Below are 24,719 nucleotides of genomic sequence, written 5' to 3' on the forward strand. Positions count from 1 at the left end.
GATGTTGCCTGGTATGGAGGGAAAATCTTATGAGGAAAGGCTGACGGACTTGAGGTTGTTTTCGTTGGAGAGAAGAAGGTTAAGAGGAGACTTAATAGAGGCATACAAAATGATCAGGGGGTTGGATAGGGTGGACAGTGAGAGCCTTCTCCCGCGGATGGATATGGCTGGCACGAGGGGACATAACTTTAAACTGAGGGGTAATAGATATAGGACAGAGGTCAGAGGTAGGTTCTTTACGCAAAGAGTAGTGAGGCCGTGGAATGCCCTACCTGCTACAGTAGTGAACTCGCCAACATTGAGGGCATTTAAAAGTTTATTGGATAAACATATGGATGATAATGGCATAGTGTAGGTTAGATGGCTTTTGTTTCGGTGCAACATCGTGGGCCGAAGGGCCTGTACTGCGCTGTATTGTTCTATGTTCTATGTTCTAAGGGCGTAGGGGGAATGGAAGGCTATCAAGCTGAATCATTTACCCTGTTTCTCTCTCCATACATGATGGTGGACCTGCTGAGAATTTCCAGCATTTTCTGCTTTTGTTTTAGATTTCCAGCATCTGTAATATTTAACTTGTGGTTGTAAAGTCTCCTGGTTTTACATTGCTGTGAGGTGCTGGCAGAGGTTGAAGCAGCTGTCAGGCTTCCTTGAGAGGACTCTGGAAGGTTGTGGTTCCCATGCAGTGGAGAAGGAGGAATTGGAAATCTTGATAGTTCACCAAGTAAATTCATGCGCTCACCTCATGCCTAACATCTGCTGTTAATTAATCTTACCTGGGACAGCAGTACTACACTGTCTGAATTCAGATGTGTTCGTGCGTGTGCAATTACACTGTTGTGGCCCCTGCCAGGTGTGTAGAACGTAGCGGTGAATCCGTATGGGCCTGGAGTTAGGGGTACGAGGTCCGCTGTCGATAATGAGAAGAGTTGTGGGTTATCAAATGACAGGCGATAGTTTGTTGCACTCTTCGAGATTTAGGGTAATCATTCATTTGTTTGACTTCTACATTGAAATGTCACCATTTTATCCCCTTCAATATTAAACTGCACCAACGTAAGGGTGCATTCCAAAGAATTTTCACCAGATCTAATATTTTGTGTGCACTTCACTATGACTTGGACTATTTTGTTGACGATAGTAACTGTTCACATGAGGCTGAGGAATCTGCAGCGAATAGCTCACATCTCCAAAGCCTGTCCACCATTTAAGGTGGCGTATGGTGGAATACTCTCCACTTGCCTGGATGAGTGCAGCTCCAACACTCAAGAAGCTCAGCACCATCCAGGACAAAGTTGTCCGCTTGATTGGCATTCCATCTGCCATCATAAACATTCACTCCTCCACCACCGACACACAGTGGCAGCAGTGTGTACCACTACAAGGTACACTGCAGCAAGTTGTGTACCACATGGATTGCAGTGGTTCAAAAAGATGGCCCACCACCGCCACCTTGAGGGCAATTGGGGATGGGCAATAAATGCTGGCCCAGTCAGTGACGCCTACATCCAATGAAAGAGTTTAAAAACCGTACCTGGAATCTATCTTTAACTCTGTGGTGTATTGCGTTTACCCAGCAGTCTCGTCACATGACCATTTACCTCAGGGACCCATCCTTGGCACCCTCTGCCCATTGATACTGACTCACTTGTTAAGATCTCTGTAGAGACCAATACCAGGTTAAAGCAAAATCCAAACTTCCAGTTAGTAACTGAAAGGATGTCAACATTTCACTTTCTAAAATAACTTTTACTGTATCAATAATGACTGATGACAAAACACTATTAATTAAACACAATTTTTCACAGACAACTTCTAATTTAAACCGAGCAGTTTGCCCTTTTCCACTGTTAATGGCAGAAACCTCGATTTGTTACGTTAATCAGTCTCTTCAGTAAACATTCAATATCCTGGAATCAATCCAAAGTGTTTTGTGGTTCATAAAGGTTCACTTCTTTGTTTTTCCTTTCCCAATATTAATTTCTGCTGTGAGAAGTTTCCTGGGGATTCTCTCGCTAGCTTCAGCGCGGTGAACTCTTCAGCCTTGTTTTAACACCTCATGAACTCAGTCTTTTAACTGATAGTGAGCTCCCACATGGTGGACAAACGATAGAGTCAGCAATTCTCTGCTTAGCGTGAAGGCTTGGCTAACATCTGTTCCCCAACTCCCAGTTGGCTGCAGATCACATAAGACCAAACGGTGTAACTATCCCTTCTCGGTTTCTTGGTTTATAAAAACATAACATAAGAACTAGGAGCAGGAGTCGGCCATCTGGTCCCTCGAGCCTGCTCCACCATTCAGTGAGATCACGGCTGATCTTTTTGTGGACTCAGCTCCACTTCCCTGCCCACTCACCGTAACCTTTTATTCCTTTACTGTTCAAAAATCTGTCTACATTTGCATTAAAAACATTTAATGAAGGAGCCTCAACTGCTTCACTGGGCAAGGAATACCATAGATTCACAACCCTTTGGGTGAAGAGGTTCCTCCTCAACTCAGTCCTAAATCTGCTCCCCCTTATTTTGAGGCTATGCCCCCAATTCTTTTTAAAATAAATTTAGAGTACCCAATTCGTTTTTTCCAATAAGGGGGCAATTTAACGTAGCCAATCCACCTACCATGCACGTTTTTGTTGTGGGGGTGAAATCCATGCAAACACGGGGAGAATGTGCAAACTCCACACGGACAGTGTCCCAGAGCCGGGATCGAACCTGGGACCTCGGCGCTGTGAGAAAGCAGTGCTAACCACTTTGTCACCGTGCTGCCTGGCCCTAGTTCTAGTTGCACCCACCTGTGGAAACAACCCCCCCGGCTTCTATCCTATCTATTCCCTTCATAATGTTATATTTTCCTATAAGATCCCCCCCCCCCCCCCCCCTCCCATTGTTCTAAATTAAAATGAGTATAGTCCCAGTCTACTTTCTATCAATTCATAAGCCAATCCTCTCAACTCCGGAATCAACCGAGTGCATCTTCTCTGCACCACCCCTCCAGCGCCAGTACATCCTTTCTCAAGTACGGAGACCAAAACTGTACACAATCCTCCCGGTGTGGCCTCACCAGCACCCTGTACAGCTGCAACATAACCTCCCTGTTTTTAAACTCCATCCCTCTCGCAATGAAGGACAAAATTCCATTTGCCTTCTTAATCACCGACTGCACTTGTAAACCAACATTTTGGGTTTCATGCACAAGGACCCCCAGGTCCCTCTGCACAGCAGCATGCTACAATTTTTTACCATTTAAAAGATTGTCCATTTTGCTGTTATTCCTACCAAAATGGGTGACCTCACATTTGTAAACATTGTATTCCATACCAGACCCTAGCCCACTCACTTAAACTACCCAAATTCCTCTGCAGACTTCCAGTATCCTCTGCACACTTGCAATTTCCCTAGCCATCTCTTTTAATACCCTGGGATGCATTCCATCAGGGCCAGGAGACTTGTCTACCTTTAGCCCCATTAGCTTGCCCAACACTACCTCCTTAGTGATAATGATCGTTTCTAGGTCCTCACTTGCCATAGCCTCCTTGCCATCAATTATTGGCATGTTATTTGTGTCTTCCACTGTGAAGACCGACACAAAATACCTGTTCAATGCCTCAGCCATTTCCCCATTTCCCATTATTAAATCCCCCTTCTCATCCTCTGAAGGACTGATGTTTACCTTAGCCACTCTTTTTTTCATTTTATATATTTGTAGAAACTTTTGCTGTCTGTTTTAATATTCTGAACTAGTTTCTCATCTAACTTCCTTTTCTTTATAGCTTTTTTCATGGCTTTCTGTTAACCTTTAAAGATTTCCCAATCCTCTAGTTTACCATTAATCTTTACCACTTTGTTTGCCTTTTCTTTCCATTTGATACCCTCCTTTGTTAACCTGCATATGTCACATGACCCTTTACGTTTATCTTAAGTTTTAAAGATACAGTTGTAAACTATAACACTCTTAAACCAAACAATATAGTTCTAAAACCGAAGAAACCTATAAATCTGACACTTGTAGCACAGTCCAAACTGACACTCCATTTCCATCAGATACTTGCTCACTCCAGACGATTCATAGTGTCCACTTATTTCAGACTGCTTTCCACCTTCTACAAGGTGCAAGTCGAAAGTGTGATGGAATACTTCCCACTCACCTGAATGAGTACGGCTCTAACTGCACTTAAACTTTACATCAGCCAGGACAGAGCAGACTGTTTTATCAACATCCTACCACACATGGACTGCAGTGATTCAAGAAAACACCTCACTCCCACCTTCTCAAAGTCAATTAGGGTTGGACAATAAATGCTGGTCGAACCAGCGATGCTCGCATCCTGCAGACAAGTAAAAAAAACTAGCTGCTGTCAATGGGATCTTACTGTGAAAGAGAGCTGACCTGCATATCTTAGGCATGGTACGTGGAAGTAGCTCATTCTATGTAGAGCTGTTTGAGATGTGATGAGACATCGTGCTAGTCTTCATCTTCCAGTCACCTGTCCTTCCTTCCACCAGCTATGAAAAATATACGCGAGGGAACCAGAAGTCCCAGAACAGGCCACGAGGTCCATGGCGTCAAGCGGACCTATGACCTGATGGAAAGTGGATTAAGTCGAGTGCCAGTGCGTGAACCCACAGTGTCTGCACCTTATGAAGGTATGACTATATGGGTGTAATTGTCTAATATTTCAGCTAGTATTTCTTTACCATTAATTCACAGAATTGTATCAATATCTTGAAGTTGGAACTATGATGACCCTCCTCCAGAAACTAATATAAAAGGACTGAGGTAAAATAATTCCTGAAGCTCCAATCTGCCTCCAGCACAAAACAACAATCTTACCTTTTTGCACGCAATTCAAGCTTTTTGGGGCGATTTGTATTTTACACGAAAGCACACAAGGTTTTAATCTTACGATCATGAGTCTGATCCGTTTGAAATAGAATGCTTTGGAAGCTGTTCTTTTTGTCCGTTCTATCAAATTCTAACCATCGGAGAGAGTTGAGCCTGAAGCGAGGCTCGTCCCTGGATTTGCAGGTTCACCGTATCCTTTAAATGAGGCAACGTTCAGGACAAGTAGCCTGGAGCTCTCCTTAGCCTTTTATTAATTATTTATTTCATCTTTCTACTGTAGCTATTGAGAAATTGGTTATGTCTTCTGTAAATAGACATGTCAGCAATAATTTAATAGCAGAAAGTGAGACATTAAAAATAAACCCTGTTTCCCCAATACAGGCCTCATCAGCCGTGCAAGGGAAAGTCCACATTTATCAGAATCCAAAGACAGGGTGGTGCCATCAGGATCAATAATGCAAGGTAAGCTTGGATTTTGTCAGGCACGCTGATTTCAACCAAATCTGAGCACCCACCGATATCCGAATGGTGTTTGGATTATGGGTTATCAAAGTTGACATGGCCTGTGCTTTCTGAAACTCTGTATCTCGCAGTTTGATTGGACCAGGAACAAAACAAAAAGATGACAAAATTGCGTTTAGAATACTTTTAAAAATACCTTTTTATTAGAATGTGTTTTTTTTTTTTACAAGTAAAGAAAAGGAAACTTTCAGAGCACAACTGGTACAGTACGGGGCAGCACGGTAGCATGGTGGATAACACAATTGCTTCACAGCTCGAGGGTCCCAGGTTTGATTCCGGCTTGGGTCGCTGTCTGTGCGGAGTCTGCACATCCTCCCCGTGTGTGCGTGGGTTTCCTCCGGGTGCTCCGGTTTCCTCCCACAGTCCAAAGATGTGCAGGTTAGGTGAATTGGCCATGATAAATTGCCCTTAATGTCCAAAATTGCCCTTAGTGTTGGGTGGGGTTACTGGGTTGTGGGGATAGGGTGGAGGCGTTGCCCTTGGGTAGATTGCTCTTTCCAAGAGCCGGTGCAGACTTGATGGGCCGAATGGCCTCCTTCTGCGCTGTAAATTCTATGATAATCTCTCCGTGCCTTGTAGGCTATAATTTCACCCCTGATCACAGCCTTCAGCACCTTCCAGAATGTGGAGGGTGAGACCTATCTGGCAGGAGGGCCATGTCCAACCTCCATGGGGGGCATTGGGCACAGCCCGTCTCCAATCTCACATCCATATGATGTGGAGCGTGGTTGGAAATTACGATCACTGAGTATGCCGCCCTCACTAGCCCTGGAAGCACCGATTTCCTCAGTACAAAGACGTTAATCCATGAATAGACATTGTGCACTAAGGAGAAGAAGGAGAACTCCTTCTCCACTGGGTGGGTGAACCACCGTGACATTTTCTCTGTTTGCTAATGTGATCAGGTAGTGGCAGATATCTTTTATGCACTAAATCCCATATTGTATTCTTTGGAAACTGTGAGAATAAAAATACATGTGTTAAATAGAAACATGCATTGAAAATAGGAGCAGGAGGAGGCCATTCGGCCCTTCGAGCCTGCTCTGCTATTCATTATGATCGTGGCAGATCATCAAGTTCAATCCCCTGATCCCGCCTTCCCCCCTTGATCCCATTAACTCCAAGAGCCATATCTACTGTCTTCTTGAAATTACACAATGTTTTGGCTTCTACGTTTTGAGGTAGTGAATTCCACAGATTCACCACTCGCTGGGTGCATAAATTTCTTCTCCTCAGTTCTAAACTGTTGCTTCACTGCACCAGGGTCCCAGGTCCCATTTCCGCTTGGGTCACTGTCTGTGTGGAGTCTGCACGTTCTCCCCGTGTCTGCGTGGGTTTCCTCCGAGTGCTCCGGTTTCCTCCCACAAGTCCCGAAAGATGTGCTGTTAGGTACCAATATCCTGGGTGGGAGGTTTGCTAGAGCTCTTTGGGAGGGTTTAAACTAGTTTGGCAGGGGGGTGGGAACCAGAGCTATGGATCAGAGGATAGGGTAGCTGTTAAACAGGCAGAAATAATATGCAGCAAGTCTGTGAGGAGGGTAGACAGTTGATAGGGCAAAGTTGCACTCAGTGGAATGGGTTAAAGTGTGTCTGTTTCAATGCAAGGAGTGTCAGGAACAACTTAGAGCATGGATCAGTACTTGGAACTAGGATGTTGTGGCCATTACGGAGACATGGATTTCACAGGGGCAGGAATGATTGTTAGATGTTCTGGGGTTTAGATGTTTTAGAAGAATAGAGAGGGTGGTAAAAGAGGAGGGGGAGTGGCACTGTTAATTAGGGAGTGCACCACAGCTGCAGAAAAGGAGGTAGTTGAGGAGGGTTTGTCTACTGAGTCAGAATGGGTGGAAGTTAGAAACAAGAAAGGAGCAGTCACTATTTGGAGTTTTCTATAGACCCCCCAATAGCAGCAGAGAGATAGAGGAACAGATTGGGCGGCAGCTGTTGGAAAAGTGCAGAAGTAACAGAGTTGTTGTCATGGGTGACTTCAACTTCCCTAATATTGACAGGAACCTCCTTAGTGCAAATGGTTTGGATGGAGCAGATTTTGTCAGGTGTGTACAGGAAGGATTCCTGACTCAATATGTAGATAGGCCGACTAGGGGGGAGGCCATATTGGACTTGGTGCTCGGCAACAAACCAGGCCAGGTGTCAGATGTCGCGGTGGGAGAGCATTTCGGTGACAGTGACCACAACTCCTTGGCCTTTACCGCAGTCATGGAGAGGGATAGGAACAGACAGTATGGGAAGGTATTTAATTGGGGGAGGGGAAATTATACTGCTATTAGACAGGAGCTGAGGAGCATAAATTGGGAACAGATGTTCTCAGGGAAATGCACAACAGTAATGTGGGGATTGTTTAAGAAGCACTTGCTGCGAGTGCTGGATAGTTTTGTCCCACTGAGACGAGGAAGGAATGGTAAGGTGAAGGAGCCTTGGATGACAAGAGAAGTGGAGCTTCTAGTCAAGGTGAAGAAGGAAGCTTACGCAAGGTTGAGGAAGCAAGGATCTGACTCGGCTCTAGAGGGTTCCAAGGTAGCCAGGAAGGAACTCAAAAATGCACTGAGCAGAGCTAGAAGGGGGCATGAAAAAGCCCTGGCGGGAAGGATTAGGGAAAACCCCAAGGCGTTCTACACTTATGTGAGAAATAAGAGGATGATCAGAGTGAGAATAGGGTCGATCAGGGATAGTGGAGGGAACTTGTGCCTAGAGTCTGAGGAAATAGGGGAGGCCCTAAATGAAATGAAATGAAAATCGCTAATTGTCACAAGTAGGCTTCAAATGAAGTTACTGTGAAAAGCCCCTAGTCGCCACATTCCGGCGCCTGTTCAGGGAGGCTGGTACGGGAATTGAACCGTGCTGCTGGCCTGCCTTGGTCTGCTTTCAAAGCCAGCGATTTAGCCCTGAATGAATACTTTGCTTCAGTATTCACTAGAGAGAGGGACCTTGTTGCCCATGAGAACAGTGTGAACCAGGTTAATAGACTCAAACAGGTTGATACTAAGAAGGAGGATGTGCTGGAAATTTTGAAAAGCATCAGGATAGATAAATCCCCTGGGCCTGACGGGATATACCCACGGTTACTACGGGAAGCGAGGGAGGAGATTGCTGCGCCGTTGGCGATGATCTTTGCGTCCTCACTCTCCACTGGAGTAGTACCGGATGATTGGAGGGAGGTGAATGTGTTCCACTGTTCAAGAAAGGGAATAGGGAAATCCCTGGGAATTACAGACCCATCAGTCTTACGTCTGTGGTGAGCAGAATATTGGAAAGGATTCTGAGGGATAGGATTTATGATTATTTAGAAAAACATAGTTTGATTAAAGATAGTCAGCGTGTCTTTGTGAGGGGCAGGTCATGCCTCACAAGCCTCATTGAATTCTTTGAGGATGTGGCGAGACACATTGATGAAGGTCGGGCAGTAGATGTGGTGTATATGGATTTCAGGAAGGCATTTGATAAGGTTCCCCATGGTAGGCTCATTCAGAAAGTTAGGGGGCATGGGATGCAGGGAAATTTGGCTGTCTGGATACAGAATTGGCTGGCCGAAAGAAGACAGCGAGTGGTAGTGGATGGAAAGTATTCCGCCTGGAGGTCGGCGACCAGTGGTGTCCCGCAAGGATCTGTTCTGTGACCTCTGCTCTTTGTGGTTTTTATAAATGACTTGGATGAGGAAGTGGAAGGGTGGGTTAGTAAGTTTGCCAATGACACGAAGGTTGGGGGAGTTGTAGATCGCGTTGAGGGTTGTTGCAAGTTACAACAGGACATTGACAGGATGCAGAGCTGGGCTGAGAAATGGCAGATGGATTCAACCTTGATAAATGTGAAGTGATTCATTTTGGAAAGTTGAGTTTGAATGCTGAATGCAGGGTTAAAGACAGGATTCTTGGAAGTCTGGAGGAACAGAGGGATCTTGGGGTCCACGTACATAGATCCCTCAATGTTGCCACCCAGGTTGATAGGGTTGTTAAGAAGGCATATGGTGTGTTGGCTTTCATTAACAGGGGGATTGAGTTTAAGAGCCGTGAGGTTTTGCTGCAGCTTTATAAAACCCTAGTTAGACCACACTTGGAATATTGTGTCCAGTTCAGGTATCCTCATTATAGGAAGGATGTGGATGCTTTGGAGAGGGTACAGAGGAGATTTACCAGGATGCTGCCTGGACTGGAGGGCATGTCTGATGAAGAAAGGTTGAGGGAGCTCGGGCTTTTCTCACTGCAGCGAAGAAGGCAGAGAGGTGACTTGATAGAGGTGCACAAGGTGATGAGAGGCATGGATAGAGTGGATAGCCAGAGACTTTTCCCCAGGACGGAAATGGCTGTCACGAGGGGACATAATTTTAAGGTGATTGGAGGAAGGTACAGGGGAGATGTCAGGGGTAGGTTCTTTACACAGAGAGTGGTGGGTGTGTGGAATGCACTGCCATCGGAGGTGGTGGAGTCAGAGTCATCAGGGACATTTAAGCGACTCTTAGACAGACACATGGACAGCGGTAAATTGAAGGGGTGTAAGTTAGGTTGCTCTTAGATTAGGATAAATGGTCGGCACCACATTGTGGGCTGAAGGGCCTGTACTGTGCTGGACTGTTCTATGTTCTATTTTTTTTTTTAAAATAATTTTTATTAAAGGGTTTTCATAAAATATCAATAACAAAATGAAAAAGAGACCCAACAGGGTCCAGAAAACAGTCCAGAAAAACAACCCTCCATACCCCCCTCCCCCCTGTACATCAATAATAAACTAACATTAACACCCCGACTTAATACAACAAGTATATACAACCCCTCAGTCCCTCCAGTATAAATAACAAAAACAAAAAAGTAAAGTGACCCCCCCCCCCCGAGTTGCTGCTGCCATTGACCAATGTCTACCGCTCTGCCAGGAAGTCTAAGAACGGTTGCCACCGCCTAAAGAACCCTTGTACCAACCCTCTCGGCGAATTTCACCCTCTCCAACTTAATAAACCCCGCCATATCGTTGATCCAGGATTCCACGCTTGGGGGCCTCGCATCCTTCCACTGAAGAAGAATCCTTCGCCGGGCTACCAGGGACGCAAACCCTACACAAACCCCATTATACTCCTGTTAACCCGCCTGAAAAAAGCCTTCGGGATAAACACGGGGAAGCACTGGAACAGGAACAAAAACCTTGGGAGCAACGTCATTTTGATTGACTGCACCCTACCCGCCAAGGACAGCGGCAACGCGTCCCACCTCTTGAACTCCTCCTCCATTTGCTCCACCAGCCTTGTAAAATTAAGCCGATGCAGGGCCCCCCAGCTCCTGGCAACCTGGACTCCCAGATACCTGAAGCTCCTCTCCGCCTTTTTTAGTGGGAACTCGCCAATCCCCCTCTCCTGGTCCCCTGGATGAACTACGAACAGCTCGCTCTTCCCCATGTTGAGCTTGTACCCCAAAAAGTCCCCGAATTCCCTAAGAATCCTCATTACCTCTGGCATTCCTCCCATCGGGTCCGCCACATACAGCAGCAGGTCGTCCGCATAAAGTGACACCTTATGCTCCTCCCCACCACGCACCAACCCCCTCCAGTTCCTTGACTCCCTCAGTGCCATAGCCATAGGGGTTCAATCACCAGTGCAAAGAGCAGGGGGGATAAGGGACACCCCTGTCTTGTTCCTCGGTGCAACCGAAAGTACTCGGACCTCCTCCTGTTTGTGGCCACACTCGCCATCGGGACCTCATACAACAGCCTAACCCACCTGACAAACCCCTCCCCAAACCCAAACCTCTCCAGCACCTCCCACAGGTACCCCCACTCTACCCTATCGAAGGCTTTCTCAGCGTCCATCGCCACCACTATCTCCACCTCCCCCTCCCTCGCCGGCATCATGATAACGTTCAAAAGCCTCCGCACATTCGCGTTCAACTGCCTCCACTTCACAAACCCCGTCTGGTCTTCATGGGTGATCTGCGGCACACAATCCTCAATCCTCGTGGCTAAGACCTTCACCAGCAACTTGGCATCTACATTTAGCAAGTAAATCGGCCTGTAAGACCCACATTGCAGGGGATCCTTGTCCCGCTTCAGGATAAAGGAGATCAGTGCCCGGGACATCGTCGGGGGCAAAGCCCCCCCCCCTTGCCTCATTGAAGGTTCTAACTAACAGCGAGCCCAACAGGTCCATATATTTTTTATAGAATTCGACCGGGAAACCGTCCGGTCCCGGTGCCTTCCCCGCCTGCATGCTTCCTATCCCTTTGATCAGCTCCTCCAGCCCAGTCGGGGCCCCCAATCCCGCCACCAGTCCCTCTTCCACCTTTGGAAACCTCAATTGGTCCAGGAAGCGGCCCATCCCTCCCTCCCTCCCGTGGGGGCTCGGATCGGTACAATTCCTCGTAGAAGTCCCTGAAGAACCCATTGATGCCAGCTCCACTCCGCACCACACTCCCTCCCCTGTCCTTAACTCCCCCGATCTCCCTAGCTGCGTCGCGCTTCCGAAGCTGATGCGCCAGCATCTGGCTTTGTTCTATGTTATTCAAACTTTTTGCTACCTTCCTGCTAACCAGCTTTCTATCCATCTCAAGACACTGCCAACAATTCCATGCACTTTAACTTTTACAAGGGCTAGTTTAGCTCAGTGGGCTAGACGACTGGTTTGTCATGCAGAACAAGGCCAGCAGCGCGGGTTCAATTCCTTACCAGAATACCCGTACCCAAACAGGCGCTGGAATGTGGCGACTAGGGGCTTTTCACAGTAACTTCATACTTGTGACATTAAACTATTATTATTACGTTAACTGCTATGTGAGACCTTGTCGAAAGCCTTCTGAAAGTCTAAATAACCCACATCCACTGGTTCTCCCTGGTCAACTCTACTAGTTACATCTTCAAAGAATTCTAGAAGATAAAAGCAAATTACTGCTGATGCTGGAATCTGAAACCGAAAATACTGGCCGATCTGAGCAGGTCTGACAGTATCTGTGCAGAGAAAAGGGAGCTAATGTTTCGAGTCAAAGCTTTGACACAAGAATCATCCAGAATCGAAGAATTCTCGTAGATTTCTCGAGCATGATTTCCCTTTTGTAAATCCCTGTTGCGGGCGGAACGGTGGTGCAACGGTTAGCACTGCTGCCTCACGGCGCCGAGGACCCGGGTTGGATCCCGGCCCCGGGTCACTGTGGGAATTTGCACCTTCTCCCCGTGTCTGCGTGAGTCTCACCCCCACAACCCAAAGATGTGCAGGGTGGGTGGGCTGGGCCCGCTAAATTGTCCTTAAATTGGAAAAAACAATTGGGCATTTTGAATTTTTTTAAAAATCCATGCTGACGTCTGATTACGTCACTGCTGACCAAATGCTGTGCTATGAAATCCTTGGCTCACTGGTCTATAGTTCCCTGTTTTCTCTCTACCTCCCTTTTTGAATAGCGGGGTTACCATTCCAGAGTCCACAGAATTTTGGAAAATGATGACCAATAGATCTACTTTTACTAAGACCAGTGTGGTGATATACATCACTGTAAGTACACAAAGGGTTAATGCACATACACTACATCTAGCTAGACACTAGAGGGAACACCAGAGACATGACACACAGACAGTCAACCAATAGGTCAGTAAGATAGAACACGACGAATGGGCAGTCACGATTCACACAGACACGATACACACACAGGTGACACTACTACAGGAGGGCATTACACCAATCCATATAAAAGGACACATCACACATGCTCAGTCTCTTTCCAGTGGAGACTCTCAGTGAGTACAGACACAGGATTGATTGAACATCACTCCCACCACGTGGATTGTAGCAGACTGGTTAGTCAGTCTGAGTAGCTATAGCAGGATTAACAGTAGCATCGAATCCAAGTAGGAGAACTGTTAATAGTTTAATAAACGTGTTAAAGCTATCTCCAAGTCTGAACCTTCCTTTGTCAGAGTGCACATCAAGGAAGCAGCTTATGCTACGCCAAGGGCATAACAAAACATGGTTCCAGGAGTGGACTGTTTCAATCCATATCGTTAAAACTCAGCAAACAGTGACTACCAGCAACAGCCGCCAGGCAAAATGATGTTCGAGATTCCGGTCCCACAGCAGCTCAGGTACCAAGGCAACCTCAGTGCAAACTGGCGTTGGTTCAGGCAGAGATTTGAGATCTATCTGGTAGCGTCTGACCTAGATGGTGTGGCGGATGCAGAGAAAATAAAGCTTCTACTTACCATCGCGGGTCCAGAAGCAGCTGAAATCTTCCAGACCTTCAAATACTCAAAGGGGCAAAACGAGCGATTTCCAGGCAGACCTGGACAAATTCCAAGAATTCTGCGAGGAACATACTAGAAGAAAAGGTAAAAGAGGCGGCAAAACTCACCGCGAGGTAGGCTTGCAGCAACGAACGGCAGTTTTGAATTGCAGCCATCTTAGAAAAGGTGCTGCACATGCGCAGTTGCGAAAAAAGCCCCAAGTAAAGGAACAGCGATCTGCGCATGCACAATCGCTTCCTACGACCTACGTCACACGCATCATGACGTCAGAGGCCCCAGACCACGCCCACTTAAAGGGGAAATGTACCAAAACACGGGGGGGGAAATTTAACGCCTCAAAAACAGATTCTTTCACCTGGAACGACAGCACAATGCCTGAAATTCGACCAGTAGCTGGAAGTAACCTCCGCAGAACCCTGCAACAAGCAGTTAGCACCGCCCAAAGAGATGATACAGTCCTTGAAGACGATGACTCAGACCTTGAATTCTTCTTTGGACATCGCGAGCCCAATGCCAGCTCCGACACAAAACGTGATGATATGGTCTTGGAAGACAACGACTGAGACGAAGCTTTCACCTTGGGAGGCTACCCCAGTACCAAATCCAAACCGCAACTAGACGTGTTGCACATTGACGACCCCGACGTCGAGTTCTTCGGATTCGGGAATCTTCAGCCCAGCATATACAACATCCCGACTCGTGAGTGCAGGATGATGCTGGGGCCTGACACCAAGAGACAGAGAGCGGTACAAACCCACAGAGAGCGGCCTGCTGCCACACAGAGAGTGGTCCATGCACCACGAAGGGTCCAAGCCTCCACAGCGAGCTCGTGGACAGACTCCACAATAGAAGCAACGCAAGACTCCACAGCGCAGTCCTTGCATGAACAAGAAGTGACTCGAGTGACACAAGCCTCCACAGCGAGCTCGTGGACAGACTCCACGATAGAAGCAACGCAAGACTCCAGAGTGCAGTCCTTGCATGAACAAGAAGTGATGACAGTTTCCACAGAGAGACCAATGCACGATTCCACACAAGGAACGCTGCAAGACTTCACAGAGGGAGTGACACAAGCCTCCACAGCGAGTTCGTGGACAGCCTCCACGATAGAAGCAATGCAAGACTCCATGCAGTCCTTGCATGAACAAGACCATGAGGGTCTAGCAACCTCCTCTGAGCAACCAGCAGCAGACAATACAAGTCTGCCACGCTCAAATGAACAACAGAAAGACTATGACAGTCTGCCACGCTCGAGTGTACAGCAAGCAGACTATGACAGTTCACCCAGATTATTTGAGCCACCAGAAGAAGACTCTGACGGTCTACCCAGCTCAAGTGAACGACAAGAAGACACTGAGACTCTACCCACTGTATGTGATACAAGTGACGACAGCATCCCACTTCCCATACCAGATGTGCAACGTGACAGACCTCAGCTAGAATGTACAGAGGCACTCGACAATCACAGTGAGACTACTGGTGACTCCGGTGACACCACGTTACTTCAAACCTCATTCGCTCAAGCCTCTCCACAAGCAAATGCATTCCTGAATGTTTTGACTCCGGATGGGGAGCATCAAGAAGCCAAAACTGACTTAGGTGAAACAGCCCAGACTCCAGACACGGAGCATCCACAAGCCAAAGCTGATTCAAGTAAGCCGGACATGACTCCAGACGGGGACGCCGCGAACTCAGTGACGGCATGCTCAAGGAAACAGCAGATGCCACAAATCACGCTGACACGAGTAACTGTGTGAAAGACTTGTATTATACACAGAGTGTGGTCCTTGAGCGCAGCAAACACGGCAACAAAACCAACCACCACAACAACATCAAAGACAATAGCAAGAAGCGTACCGAAGGCAACGACATCGACAACAAGCACGACACCAATGGAACTACGACTGGTACGACATGGTACAACTCTGCAAATGCGGGACACTGTTACTGCTCAGCTCAGTACAATGACATGCCATGGCAGGACGATGCATCTTACCACCACGTTTGCTGCACTACCAACAGGCAACCTGGCTTTCAGGACAGATGCCATCAAGAATTACCACCACAAGCATCGAAAGAAAAAAAAAAGAGTCCAAATCCGACAACGAAGTGATGTGACCACTTCTTGGTTCCTTCAGCACAGGGACACTGATGGTGTTTACAATGCAATGCCACCATCAACATCACCAACTCACCAACCAAACAAGAAAGCCACTCGACCATAATAATTAGTGAACTTTGGACTCCTGCATATGATTTGGACTTATTGTTTAATGATCACTGTTATCATAACTTGTACAGAGTATCACTCATCTACCTAGTTTGTTCAATTTTCTTTAACACTGTACAGAAAATGTGTAACACGAAAAAAGGGGGGATGTGGTGATATACATCACTAAGTACACAAAGGGTTAATGTACATACTCTACACCTAGCTAGATACTAGAGGGAACACCAGAGACATGACACACAGGCAGTCAACCAATAGGTCAGTAAGATAGGACACGACCAATGGGCAGTCACGATACACACAGGTGACACTACCACAGTAGGGCATTACACCAACCCATATAAAAGGACACCTCACACATGCTCAGTCTCTTTCCAGTGGCGACACTCGGTGAGTACAGACACAGGGTTGGTTGAACATCACTCCCACCACGTGGATTGTAGCAGACTGGTTCGTCAGTCTGAGTAGCTATAGCAGGATTAACAGTAGCGTTGAATCCAAGTAGGAGAACTGTTAATAGTTTAATAAACATGTTAAAGCTATCTCCAAGTCTGAACCTTTGTTTGTCAGAGTGCACATCAAGGAAGCAGCTTACGCTACGACAAGGGCATCACAAAACACCCAGTTTCTTAAATACTCTGGAATGAAGATTATCAGGCCCTGGAGATTTAGCCGCCTTCAGTCCCATTAGTTTCCCCAAAACCATTTATTTTCGAATACTAATTTCCTTCAGCTCCTCACTAAAACTTGTGCTTCTCAGAACTTCCGGTACATTATTCATGTCTTCCTTTGTGAAGACAGAAGCAAAGTAGGAATTTAGTTCCTCAGCCATTTCTTGTTCCCTGTTATGAATTCCCCGTTTTTCACTTTAAGGGTCCTACATTAGTTTTTATCAATCTTAGCATTGTTTAATATACTGACTGTCCTCTTCTTTATCCCACCAAACTAACTCCGCGCATTGTTCGGTCTTCATAATCCTTTCCACTCGATGCCCACCACTTAAAGACTTATGGTACTTAATTGTTTACTTGTTTATAATGATGTTCTGTTAGGTACACCAAGAGCCTCCAATGAGACGTTTGAGGAAGGCATGAAGTACAGTAAACAGATTAAACGGGAAAGCCCACCACTGAGGACGTTTGAGGGATCCATCACAAAAGGCAAGCCTTACGAGGGAGTCACCACCATTAAAGAGATGGGTCGCTCCATCCACGAAATTCCCAGACAAGAAAGTCGGAAAACCCCAGAAATCGTACAGAACAGCCGATCGATCGTGGAAGGCTCCATCTCTCAGGTATCGCCTCTCTCTCTGCAACCTCTCAAAACTGCCTTCCTATCTTTGTTATTTATTTGAAAAGCGGATGTATTTACATTGAAAGAATAATCACGATCTAAACATCTGCAAATGTGATCTGTAATCTCTGCTTTCCGAAGTCAGTCCGAGGGTCACTTTAGTTCAGTTGTTGGCTGCAGCTGAGTGTGAATCACTCTCAGAATCACAAACTTCCTGAGAGGGTGGTGGAGGCAGGTCTGATCGAGGTGTTCAAAGGCAATTGGTTCGTTATCTCAAAATAAAGAATGTGCAATGTTGAAGGAATACATTTCAGAAGGAGGCCATTCAGCCCATCACATCTGTACTGACTGTCTGAAAGGGCATTCTACCTCGGCCCACCGCCCTGTCGAAGGGGTGGCACAGTGGTTAGCACTGCTACATCACACACCAGGGACCCGGGCGGCACAGTGATTAGCACTGCTACATCACACACCAGGGACCCGGGCGGCACAGTGATTAGCACTGCTGCCTCACACACCAGGGACCCGGGCGGCACAGTGATTAGCACTGCTGCATCACACACCAGGGACCCGGGCGGCACAGTGATTAGCACTGCTGCATCACACACCAGGGACCTGGGCGGCACAGTGATTAGCACTGCTGCATCACACACCAGGGACCCGAGCGGCACTGATTAGCACTGCTGCATCACACACCAGGGACCCGGGCGGCACAGTGATTAGCACTGCTGCATCACACACCAGGGACCCGGGCGGCACAGTGATTAGCACTGCTGCATCACACACCAGGGACCTGGGCGGCACAGTGATTAGCACTGCTGCCTCACACACCAGGGACCCGGGTGGCACAGTGATTAGCACTGCTGCATCACACACCAGGGACCCGAGCGGCACAGTGATTAGCACTGCTGCCTCACACACCAAGGACCCGAGCGGCACAGTGATTAGCACTGCTGCATCACACACCAGGGACCCAGGTGGCACAGTGATTAGCACTGCTGCCTCACACACCAGGGACCCGGGCGGCACAGTGATTAGCACTGCTGCATCACACACCAGGGACCTGGGCGGCACAGTGATTAGCACTGCTGCCTCACACACCAGCGACCTGGGTGGCACAGTGATTAGCACTGCTGCCTCACACACCAGGGACCCGGGCGGCACAGTGATTAGCACTGCTGCATCACACACCAGGGACCTGGGCGGCACAGTGATTAGCACTGCTGCATCACACACCAGGGACCCGAGCGGCACAGTGATTAGCACTGCTGCCTCACACACCAGGAACCCGGGCGGCACAGTGATTAGCACTGCTGCCTCACACACCAGGAACCCGGGCGGCACAGTGGCACTGTGGTTAGCACTGCTGCCTCAATGCGCCAGGGACCCGGGTTCGATACCAACTTTGGGTCAGTGTCTGTGGAGCTTTCACGTTGTCCCCGTGTCTGCGTGGGTTTCCTCCCATGATTCAAAGATGTGCAGTTAGGTGGATAAGCCTTGCTAAATTGCTCCTTTGTGTCCAAATGTTAGCAGGGATAGGGCAGTGGAGTTTGGGTAGGGTGCTCCTTTAAAAGGTTGGTACACCTTTTGGTGGGCCGAATGGCGGCCTTCTGGATTTCAGTGATTATCCTCGGATGGTAGGACTGCTACGAGGAGAGATTGAGGAGTCTGGGCTTATAGAGGTGATGGCATTGAAACTTACAAAATTCATAAGGCGCTAGACCGGGTCGGTACAGAAAGGATGTTCCCCTCTTGCTTGGGGACCAGAACCAGGAAAGGTAGTTTCAGAATAAAGGCCCATCATTTTGGACTGAGACGAGGAGGAATTTCTTCACTCAGAGGTTGGTGAATCTTTCAAGACAGAGATTTATAGATTTCTGGATACTAATAACAACGGGATATGTGGGTAGTGCGGGAAATGGTGTAAAGTAGATAATCGGCCATGATCTAATTGAATGTTGGAGCAGGTTCGAGGGGCTGAATGGCCTACTCCTGCTCCAATGTCCCTACGATGCCAGTCAGTTTTCTCCAGCCTGTAAACTTAGGGCAAAGTATCTAACTTTAAGCATCCTGTATGAAATGACCAATTTTGTGTTGTTATAGGGAACCCCAGTGAAGCACGAGAGCCAGTCTGCTATTAAACATGATGTAAAGTCTCTGATCACAGCGTCCAGTAAACACCCACACCCCATGCACCAGCTGGAGATGATCTCGGAGGGTGTGAAGGTCATGGAAAGGAAATATGAAGACATGAAGCCTGCTGACCAGTTAAGGAGCCGCCACAGTGCGGTGGTCAGTACTGGGACATCGGTGCTCAGGTCAACGATGCACGAAGCTTCGAAATCTCAGCTGAGCCCGGTCCTCTTTGAAGACCCCAGTGCAAGGAGGACCCCACTAGGATATCATAGCTTCATTCCCAGGGGTCCACCACTAGTCAGCAGAACACAAGAAGGTAAACTCGCTTGCCTTCTAATGGTCAATCTATTTGGGAGTGGAAACAATAAAGATGTTTTATGATTATTTCTGAAGCCAAATGTTGCACAAATATGCATGATGTGGAGATGCCGGCGTTGGACTGGGGTGGGCACAGTAAGAAGTCTTACAACACCAGGTTAAAGTCCAACAGGTTTGTTTCGATGTCACTAGCTTTCAGAGCGCTGCTCCTTCCTCCGGTGAATCACAAATAAGTACAAATAAGTAATGTAAGATTAATTTATATTCATGTGGAGGGTAAATTAACTGTGCAGTAACATTTCACCGCTGGCTTTTCTGCTGATGCATTTGTCCTGTGATCGCAGGTGTTATGACTTCAGGGAAGTCCACTGGCCACGAAAGGAAGAGCACGTTGGTCGCAGCACAGAGAGAGAACATGTCTGTTAAGTCCCCAGTCTCTGTGGTGGATCCATCTGCAACTCTCAGTCCTTACGACTCTCTCCATGGACGAGTGAACCCTGACTATAGAAGCCATGTACCTCACCCCTTCGAGCAGACAATGGCTTTCCACCGAGCATTAGACCCAGGTAAGGACTTTTGATAACGTGAGCGACAAAGTACTGGGGAATACTGAATATCTGCCCTTGTGGGTACTTTTGATGCAATCACCTCAGATGGATAACAGTCTGCAGTGTTGAGGATTATCCTCACTTTCGTTTTGTTTTTATAGTCTTGAAAACACAGCCCCATGCTGAGAGATTGCACAAACACAGCCCCATGCTGAGAAATTGCACAAACACAGCCCCATGCTGAGAGATTGCACAAACACAGCCCCATGCTGAGAGATTGCACAAACACAGCCCCATGCTGAGAGATTGCACAAACACAGCCCCATGCTGAGAGATTGCACAAACACAGCCCCATGCTGAGAGATTGCACAAACACAGCCCCATGCTGAGAGATTGCACAAACACAGCCCCATGCTGAGAGATTGCACAAACACAGCCCCATGCTGAGAGATTGCACAAACTCAGCCCCATGCTGAGAGATTGCACAAACACAGCCCCATGCTGAGAGATTGCACAAACACAGCCCCATGCTGAGAGATACCACAAACACAGCCCCATGCTGAGAGATTGCACAAACACAGCCCCATGCTGAGAGATACCACAAACACAGCCCCATGCTGAGAGATTGCACAAACACAGCCCCATGCTGAGAGATTGCACAAACACAGCCCCATGCTGAGAGATTGCACAAACACCGCCCCATGCTGAGAGATTGCACAAACACAGCCCCATGCTGAGAGATACCACAAACACAGCCCCATGCTGAGACATACCACAAACACAGCCCCGTGCTGAGAGATTGCACAAACACAGCCCCATGCTGAGAGATTGCACAAACACAGCCCCATGCTGAGAGATTGCACACACACAGCCCCATGCTGAGAGATTGCACAAACACAGCCCCATGCTCAGAGATACCACAAACACAGCCCCATGCTGAGAGATTGCACAAACACAGCCCCATGCTGAGAGATACCATAAACACAGCCCCATGCTGAGAGATTGCACAAACACAGCCCCATGCTGAGAGATACCACAAACACAGCCCCATGCTGAGAGATTGCACAAACACAGCCCCATGCTGAGAGATTGCACAAACACAGCCCCATGCTGAGAGATTGCAGAAACACAGCCCCATGCTGAGCGATACCACAAACACAGCCCCATGCTGAGAGATTGCACAAACACAGCCCCATGCTGAGAGATTGCACAAACACCGCCCCATGCTGAGAGATTGCACACACACAGCCCCATGCTGAGAGATTGCACAAACACAGCCCCATGCTGAGAGATACCACAAACACAGCCCCATGCTGAGAGATTGCACAAACACAGCCCCATGCTGAGAGATACCACAAACACAGCCCCATGCTGAGAGATACCACAAACACAGCCCCATGCTGAGAGATTGCACAAACACAGCCCCATGCTGAGAGATTGCACAAACACAGCCCCATGCTGAGAGATTGCACAAACACAGCCCCATGCTGAGAGATTGCAGAAACACAGCCCCATGCTGAGCGATACCACAAACACAGCCCCATGCTGAGAGACTGCACAAACACAGCCCCATGCTGAGAGATTGCACAAACACCGCCCCATGCAGAGAGATTGTACAAACACAGCCCCATGCTGAGAGATACCACAAACACAGCCCCATGCTGAGAGATACCACAAACACAGCCCCGTGCTGAGAGATTGCACAAACACAGCCCCATGCTGAGAGATTGCACAAACACAGCCCCATGCTGAGAGATTGCACACACACAGCCCCATGCTGAGAGATTTCACAAACGCAGCCCCATGCTGAGAGATACCACAAACACAGCCCCATGCTGAGAGATTGCACAAACACAGCCCCATGCTGAGAGATACCACAAACACAGCCCCATGCTGAGAGATTGCACAAACACAGCCCCATGCTGAGAGATTGCACAAATACAGCCCCATGCTGAGAGATTGCACAAACACAGCCCCATGCTGAGAGATTGCACAAACACCGCCCCATGCTGAGAGATTGCACAAACACAGCCCCATGCTGAGAGATACCACAAACACAGCCCCATGCTGAGAGGTTGCACAAACACAGCCCCATGCTGAGAGATACCACAAACACAGCCCTGTGCTGAGAGATTGCACAAACACAGCCCCATGCTGAGAGATTGCACAAACACAGCCCCATGCTGAGAGATTGCACAAACACAGCCCCGTGCTGAGAGATTGCACAAACACAGCCCCATGCTGAGAGATTGCACACACACAGCCCCATGCTGAGAGATTGCACAAACACAGCCCCATGCTGAGAGATACCACAAACACAGCCCCATGCTGAGAGATTGCACAAACACAGCCCCATGCTGAGAGATTGCACAAACACAGCCCCATGCTGAGAGATGGCACAAACACAGCCCCATGCTGAGAGATTGCACACACACAGCCCCATGCTGAGAGATTGCACAAACACAGCCCCATGCTGAGAGATTGCACAAACACAGCCCCATGCTGAGAGATACCACAAACACAGCCCCATGCTGAGAGATTGCACAAACACAGCCCCATGCTGAGAGATTGCACAAACACAGCCCCATGCTGAGAGATTGCACAAACACAGCCCCATGCTGAGAGATTGCACAAACACAGCCCCATGCTGAGAGATTGCACAAACACAGCCCCATGCTGAGAGATTGCGCACAAACAGCCCCATGCTGAGAGATTGCACAAACACAGCCCCATGCTGAGAGATACCACAAACACAGCCCCATGCTGAGAGATACCACAAACACAGCCCCGTGCTGAGAGATTGCACAAACACAGCACCGTGCTGAGAGATTGCACAAACACAGCCCCATGCTGAGAGATACCACAAACACAGCCCCATGCTGAGAGACTGCACAAACACAGCCCCATGCTGAGAGATACCACAAACACAGCCCCATGCTGAGAGATTGCACAAACACAGCCCCATGCTGAGAGATTGCACAAACACAGCCCCATGCTGAGAGATTGCACAAATACAGCCCCATGCTGAGAGATTGCACAAACACAGCCCCATGCTGAGAGATTGCACAAACACCGCCCCATGCTGAGAGATTGCACAAACACAGCCCCATGCTGAGAGATACCACAAACACAGCCCCATGCTGAGAGGTTGCACAAACACAGCCCCATGCTGAGAGATACCACAAACACAGCCCCGTGCTGAGAGATTGCACAAACACAGCCCCATGCTGAGAGATTGCACAAACACAGCCCCATGCTGAGAGATTGCACATACACAGCCCCATGCTGAGAGATTGCACAAACAGCACCCCATGCTGAGAGATTGCACAAACACAGCCCCATGCTGAGAGATACCACAAACACAGCCCCATGCTGAGAGATTGCACAAACACAGCCCCATGCTGAGAGATTGCACAAACACAGCCCCATGCTGAGAGATTGCACAAACACCGCCCCATGCTGAGAGATTGCACAAACACCGCCCCATGCTGGGAGATTGCACAAACACAGCCCCATGCTGAGAGATACCACAAACACAGCCCCGTGCTGAGAGATTGCACAAACACAGCCCCATGCTGAGAGATTGCACAAACACAGCCCCATGCTGAGAGATTGCACACACACAGCCCCATGCTGAGAGATTGCACAAACACAGCCCCATGCTGAGAGATACCACAAACACAGCCCCATGCTGAGAGATTGCACAAACACAGCCCCATGCTGAGAGATACCACAAACACAGCCCCATGCTGAGAGATTGCACAAACACAGCCCCATGCTGAGAGATACCACAAACACAGCCCCATGCTGAGAGATTGCACAAACACAGCCCCATGCTGAGAGATACCACAAACACAGCCCCATGCTGAGAGATTGCACAAACACAGCCCCATGCTGAGAGATACCACAAACACAGCCCCATGCTGAGAGATTGCACAAACACAGCCCCATGCTGAGAGATTGCACAAACACAGCCCCATGCTGAGAGATTGCACAAACACAGCCCCATGCTGAGAGATTGCACAAACACAGCCCCATGCTGAGAGATTGCACAAACACAGCCACATGCTGAGAGATTGCACAAACACAGCCCCATGCTGAGAGATTGCGCTCAAACAGCCCCATGCTGAGATTTGCACAAACACAGCCCCATGCTGAGAGATACCACAAACACAGCCCCATGCTGAGAGATACCACAAACACAGCCCCATGCTGAGAGATTGCACAAACACAGCCCCATGCTGAGAGATTGCACAAACACAGCCCCATGCTGAGAGATTGCACAAACACCGCCCCATGCTGAGAGATTGCACAAACACAGCCCCATGCTGAGAGATACCACAAACACAGCCCCATGCTGAGACATACCACAAACACAGCCCCGTGCTGAGAGATTGCACAAACACAGCCCCATGCTGAGAGATTGCACAAACACAGCCCCATGCTGAGAGATTGCACACACACAGCCCCATGCTGAGAGATTGCACAAACACAGCCCCATGCTCAGAGATACCACAAACACAGCCCCATGCTGAGAGATTGCACAAACACAGCCCCATGCTGAGAGATACCATAAACACAGCCCCATGCTGAGAGATTGCACAAACACA

At 48.2% G+C, this 24,719-nt stretch overlaps 1 protein-coding gene across 10 annotated transcripts in view; it reads left to right on the plus strand.

Annotated features, from left to right (window-relative positions):
* Positions 1 to 24,719, plus strand: part of ncor1 (nuclear receptor corepressor 1) — a 458,529-nt gene that overhangs the window by 309,211 nt on the left and 124,599 nt on the right. For all 10 annotated transcript variants that reach the window (XM_072470035.1, XM_072470042.1, XM_072470044.1 and 7 more), the window contains 5 exons: positions 4,501 to 4,641; positions 5,222 to 5,302; positions 16,867 to 17,108; positions 19,211 to 19,559; positions 19,906 to 20,127. In XM_072470035.1, coding sequence (XP_072326136.1) covers positions 4,501 to 4,641; positions 5,222 to 5,302; positions 16,867 to 17,108; positions 19,211 to 19,559; positions 19,906 to 20,127 — 1,035 coding nt within the window. The remainder of the gene's footprint in view (positions 1 to 4,500; positions 4,642 to 5,221; positions 5,303 to 16,866; positions 17,109 to 19,210; positions 19,560 to 19,905; positions 20,128 to 24,719) is intronic.

The sequence above is a fragment of the Scyliorhinus torazame genome, chromosome 12 (genome assembly GCF_047496885.1).
Source record: "Scyliorhinus torazame isolate Kashiwa2021f chromosome 12, sScyTor2.1, whole genome shotgun sequence".
Taxonomy (NCBI): domain Eukaryota; kingdom Metazoa; phylum Chordata; class Chondrichthyes; order Carcharhiniformes; family Scyliorhinidae; genus Scyliorhinus; species Scyliorhinus torazame.